The 6,019-nt window shown below is 34.5% G+C and overlaps 1 protein-coding gene across 4 annotated transcripts in view; it reads left to right on the top strand.

The window, feature by feature from the left end:
- CETN3 (centrin 3) overlaps positions 1 to 5,784 on the top strand; it is a 15,973-nt gene extending 10,189 nt beyond the window's left edge. For all 4 annotated transcript variants that reach the window (XM_080574234.1, XM_080574231.1, XM_080574233.1 and 1 more), the window contains one exon: positions 5,347 to 5,784. In XM_080574234.1, the coding sequence (XP_080430360.1) occupies positions 5,347 to 5,390 (44 nt within the window). In that variant the 3' untranslated portion in view covers positions 5,391 to 5,784. The remainder of the gene's footprint in view (positions 1 to 5,346) is intronic.
- The last annotated feature ends 235 nt before the right edge of the window (positions 5,785 to 6,019 follow it).

Below are 6,019 nucleotides of genomic sequence, written 5' to 3'. Positions count from 1 at the left end.
TACTTTTATTTGAAGGTGTAGCTATAGAGGTGAGAGCAAGTAGAAAACATCAGTCCACACGCACATTTTGTTCTCTGTTGCTCTCCTGGAGTTGCCAGTGGAGACGTCTGTATCAGGATCATGGATGGTCTTTGATGTATCACTGTTTGGTCACTGGAAGTTAATACAGACCTTTAGCTCCTTTCAGGAAGGTCATAATTATCTTGGATTAGTGCTATATTTTGAATACAAGTTGATCAGCTGAGGGTGCGTAGCTCATTTTCCTTATTTATCTGTTAATTTTCTTTCTTAGAGTAGTCTAGCACAAGATTGAATATGAAAGACTGGCAGCATAATGTTTGTATATGGTACTGTTTATCCATAATGCTCTGTGTTTTCTGTCCTTTAAAGAAAACCGATGCTGCTTCTAGCTTTTAAGATTCATTCTGAAAAAGTAAATAATCCTGTGAGTCACTGTTCTGTTCAGTTTCAAACATCTGGGTCAAGTAACAAAATTTCACTGTCATCTAGTTCTCCTTCTTTTTCTGCCAAGGAAAATAAATCTGGAAGTATTAGTTGGTAGCATTTTTAACTGATGCCTTAAATACAGGAATAATACCACTTGTGGTTAAACACTCCTGTTACATTTGAAAGATTGTTGTGTTCATAGGGAAATAAGGTCTGTTATTTGATATTAAGGCTGCTTGAACCTTAATCTTTGTAGTGAAACTACTGAGCTGTGCTGGTACTCTCTGACAAATTTGCTGTTAAAGTATTCTCAACATGTTTACATCTGCCTTAGAAAGGTAAATCATCTTATTTTCATACTGCTGGTCTTAAGAGTGACTCCTGTTTTGGAGCATGGCTGTTTTTAGAAACTCTGTGCTGTCAGTTCATGCAGTTTTTGTCTTGTGTAGATGCATCTAAAGGAAACATAATCCAATGTTGGGTCTTGGATTCTGGCAGAAAATTATGGAGAGAAGGTGAAAAAAAAAAAGCTCTACTGAATTAATATGCTTCCTTAACTCTCCAAGTCCACGTTTTCTTCATATTAACTGTAATAATACTTTATGATGATGTATGTCATGAAAATGAGGGAAATCTGATGCTAGGGAAGGCTGTGATAGCTTTTCATTTCATTGTGCCTAACTTGTGAACAGATCCTGAGTCTGAGGAGCATTACCTGGGTTACTGGGAATTGTTACCACATTTCTCTTTGCAGTTTGTTTGAAGGTTGCAAAAATTGTTTATCGTTATAATATTTTATTTCCACTTAGCAACATTATTGAACAAAGATGTTTTGAACCAGGGAATGTTTTGGTAGGGATGTTTGCGTTTGTGGTTCTTCAAAACTTCCTTTGGCTTCCAGTTTTGGGATGTGTGCAGTATTGAAACTGGCTATGGAATATTTCTGGAATAGTCTTGAGAAATTATATCACAAACACCTGGGTAGAAGTTGTGTCAGGAGGTGGGTTAGTATGTATAATGTAAACATACATAATTTTTTTTTCATGTATTATCTTTGTTTCTTGTTAAACAGCAGTCAGTCTCAGCACAGTACTTCTGGGGAGAAAATGTTGCTCCCTTTTGCCTTTTTGACCTTTTCTTTCTGTATTTTTCATTTTTGTATTTTGTATTTTTTTATTAGTCCATCGCATAACCAGGCAACACATGAAAGACTCTCCAACTTACTCATCCATCATGTTGTCAGTGTACTGAGGGGAAAAAAAGGAAAAAAAATAGTCCTTGGTACATTGTGGAAATGCATTCCGTTCCTCTTCTGCAGAGTTGTTTAGCCATTCTCATAAACACAGTGTTTCCATAATCCTACGGCAGAAACAATTGATTCCAAACAATATAGTAAATAATTTGCCTTTACGAGGTGAAAATTCAGTCAAGGCGTAAATATCGGTTGTTCAATCTACTTGATAATACCTGGGGTCTGATTGTTCTGTGCAGCTCTTGTAGTAGCCTTGGGTAGTCCTCAGCTACAGGAAATGGTGGTGAACATCCATGCAGGGAGCTGAGCATTGCATGCTCTGAACAGCGAGTCTGTTTAATTACTATGGGAAAAGATTTTCAAATCCAAATGTTAGAATTAAAAATCTAATCCACTACTTCCATTTTTCTTGTGCAACAAAATACAACGGTCTTGTTTTGGATTTTTTCTTAAAGTTCAGTGCTTAGTGTCCTACTTACAGGCTTATGGCTGAAGAGGTAAAAGTAATGTAATATGTATTTCCATCTTTTGCCTCTTTTTCTGTGTCTAATATTTGCCCTCTGGTCGGTAATGTCCTGGAACAGTACCATAGAAATAGAATAATTTGACATGCATTTAGTTCTTCATATTGGACTGACAAGCTGATGTGCCTGCAAGCTTACCTACAAAGGAAGGCATTTGTATCATGCTGCAATGAGCATTTGGGCTGTTGGGGGTATGCCGTAGGTCCTGGGCAGCAGGAGAAAGACAGACCTCTAAAATCAGTGGTGGTCTTTCTGGATGCTGTAACTTTTTCAGACCATGAAGGTAGGTAAGCACTGGAGCCTTGGAGATGTTTCAGAGCCTGAACAATGTGATTTAGCTAGCCTGCTTTGAGCAAGGGATTGGGCTGTGATTTTAGGATTAGTGTTCAGTAACTCAAAAGGTATTTAAAATTTTTAAGAGTAATTAATTTCTCAACACAGAATTATGCATTTGTTATCTTTTAATAGATTTAGTGTATTCGTAGAAATTGATTGTGTAAGTGAATTAGAGGAAATTCAGAGCTTACTCCTTGTTAAATGCCAACAAAGATACATAATTTACTTTGTATGTAGCTAGGAGAAACGCAAGCCATTTAATTCACAACCTTGCATAAGATTGCTAAAGACTAGGGAAGAGTCTTCAGAAGCGACAGTAGAAGAGAATAGGTGTAAAATGTCGGGTGCAGTCTGAGCCCAAGCTAACTATTTGTCCCTCTTCTGACATCTTGACTACTTTGAGAATAACCAATGGCTTCACATTATTAACAGCATTTTTATACTGATAATTTTGCCTGATTTGTGCAGTTGACCATAGCCTACTTCATTTTCATCTTTAAAATCTTAGTAGCTTTGCCAGACGTTGGAATCATACTTCAGTTGTTACGTTTTAGGGTGTAGCTAGATTTCTGTGGTCATCTGCCAGATGTGTGTGTGGTTCCATCGAATTGCTTTTCTTACAACTAAACTGATTAAGTTTCATCTCTGGATTCCTGTTTAATGTGGCTTACTGAAAAGCTTCTTTGGGCTCCAGATATGTTCTTCAGATAACTGCTGTTGGGAAAGGTCATGCAGATTGAGACTGTTGCTCTCTTCATCAAGTAAACAGTGAAACTGGAAATTATCTTAAATAAGATAACCTGTAAGTATTTTTTAAAGCAACTTATTGGCTTCGATATCTAATCTCTTTTCATTTTTGTGTGTAACTTAAAGTAATTTCAGAGGCTCAACAAGGGAAAGCAATATGCTGCTTGTTGACCAGTATAACTAAACCATATACCACTTGTTTTATATGCAGAAAAGCTTTAATTGATAATTCCAAAACCTGGAAAATAAGTTTCATATTTTTGTGGTTTTCAGTTAACTGACCAAGAATCAGAACTATTGCTGAATGTAAAGCATTATAATGGAGCCAAAACAGGCCCAAACTCATCATTTCTATTTCCTTAAATCTGTTCGTTGTTCCTCATTCTGACCTTCAACCTTCACTTTCTAGGAATGAATTGATAAATATTTGTATACATAAATATCCTGTATATATTTTGTAATCATCCATCCTCTCCTCTTATTCATATTCTTAACTATTTCAGCATCTGTTCCAGATATATTCCCCTTTTAAATTGCTAGAACTGTTTCTCAGCTCTTTCACGCCTTCTTGATATCTATTTTGTAACATAAACCTTCAAAATGATGATGATTAGTATCAAACCATTTCTAGCCACTACATTCTAAGAACAAAAATGCATTAAAGTATAATTAAGGTGGAAAAGACATACCAGTACATAAGAGAGGACTTGCAGAAATGTTGTAATAATCTGAACTCAACATATGATAAATTTAGCAAGTATAGAAATATATGGTTATATTTGAAGATATTAATGAGATAAAGTTGTAGAGATGCTTTTTAATATCACACAGACAACGTTGTTCTTATGTGTAGTAGAATACGGTGACTGACTAACATTTCAGGATGTATGGTCCTAAACTAGATTAAAATAACTTGTCTCTTATTTTTTTAAATGTGTTGCAAGAGGGCAGATTTAGGTTTATTTATTAAAAAATGTATATCTTTAACGTAATTAATTTGCTTTGCTTTCTTCTGGCTTTAAATGTAACTCATGCTTTGCAATACTTTGTTTAGGAATAACTTGGGTACGCTGGCTGGGGTAGATAATTGTCAGGGAAAATTTGTCATACGTGTCTGGTCTCTTCGTTTCACTGACTTAGTCTAATCATTCCCCAGCGCAGTAATTAGTTGCAGAGTGAACATGTTCATTGGCTAACTCTTCTACAGTGGCTCTGTTTTAACATATGAGTAAGGTCAATAGCTCAGGTATAAGTGCAGCAAAATAATTAATGACTGCTAATTAATTTATTATTATGACTTAATTTCTTCGAGTACATTTGTGTAAAATTTCAGTTAATTATAACTGTAAAATGAAGAAAGTTCAGACGGGGGAAAAGCTTGTCAAAACTCCATTTTAATTCTGGCTAATTTATTGAATCATTAGTAAATTATCTTAAAATTCATTTTGTATTTTGGCAAGTGTTACAGGTTTGGCAGAGAGGAAAATGATGGTGTGGGTGTGTGGTTTTTTGTTTTTTTTAGGGGGGAGGAACACAAAGGTCTGAATGATGACTTGAGGAATAAAACAGAATTTGATTGTAACTGGAACTGCTGCATTGTTACTCGAGAAGCATGTGTTTAATATGTTTTATTTACCATTTTTAACATTTTAATATATGTTAAAGTCATAAAGTGGCATGTTTTTGCTTAGGCATCTTTTTAAATACTTTTCTATTATTTTTGTTTTATTTTTAGAATATTTTTACTTTCAGCATTAGAAATAGTAGCTTGTTATATACAAGCTAGATTCTGGCTTAAGTGTCACACGTAATTAAGATTGCATTCTGACTTTACCCTTTTACATGCAAAAAAAGAACCATGAAAACTCTGTTCTAGAAGGAAAAAAAAAACATGTATAAAGTGTGGTTAGCAATCTGTCAGACCCAACAAATACTAAGTTGGAAACCTTCAAGTGAAAAGCATGATACAGATACATACGTTGTTTTCTCTTTCGTTTTATGGGTACTTGCTGTTTGTCTAATAATTTTTTTTTTCTACAGTCAATCAAGAAGAGTTCATTGCTATTATGACTGGAGACATTTAACATCAGAAAAGAAGAAATGAATTCATCGCAAAAGGGAGGAATTAGTGACATCTGCCATTCCAATATTTTGTTCTTTGTTTCTGTAGAGTCATGTAGAAGATTAGTTTCCTCAGAGATCAAAATAACACAGGTTTTATAAACTGATACTTCGGTACTTTGTGTCATTAAATATTGTCACTTAAATAGTTGATACAGCATATTAGAAGAAGTAAAGCTGCATTTCAGAATGTTTGGGTACTCATTTGTAAAATAGCTTTGTATAAGATTTCTAAATTATATCGTATTATAAGAGCCTTTTGAAGTTGACTTTGTGTTATGATTAGCTATGGCCTTAGTTTTGATACATAAGGTTTGACAAGCTTCCATTTTAATAAAATATTCTTTACTATTGCTACTTGAAAGTCTTGTTTTTGTTTTATTTGAGCCAGACAATAATTTAAAATCCTTCAAAGAAAACGTGTTTGGTTTTTTTTTGGTGGTGTTTTTTTCATTTATAGATTTTTATTTCTGTTTTAGATGAATGGTAACGTTAAATGAGCAATCATATCCACCTTTATGATGGCAGAGGGCATGCAACTATGCATGGTGATAAACACTGTAGCAAAAATGTCGGTAAGTCATGCAGATGA

Source organism: Anser brachyrhynchus (genome assembly GCF_964034855.1).
Source record: "Anser brachyrhynchus genome assembly, chromosome: Z".
In the NCBI taxonomy this organism is placed as follows: Eukaryota; Metazoa; Chordata; class Aves; order Anseriformes; family Anatidae; genus Anser; species Anser brachyrhynchus.
Note: the sequence above shows the minus strand (reverse complement) of the source record. Positions and strands in the feature narration are given on the sequence as shown.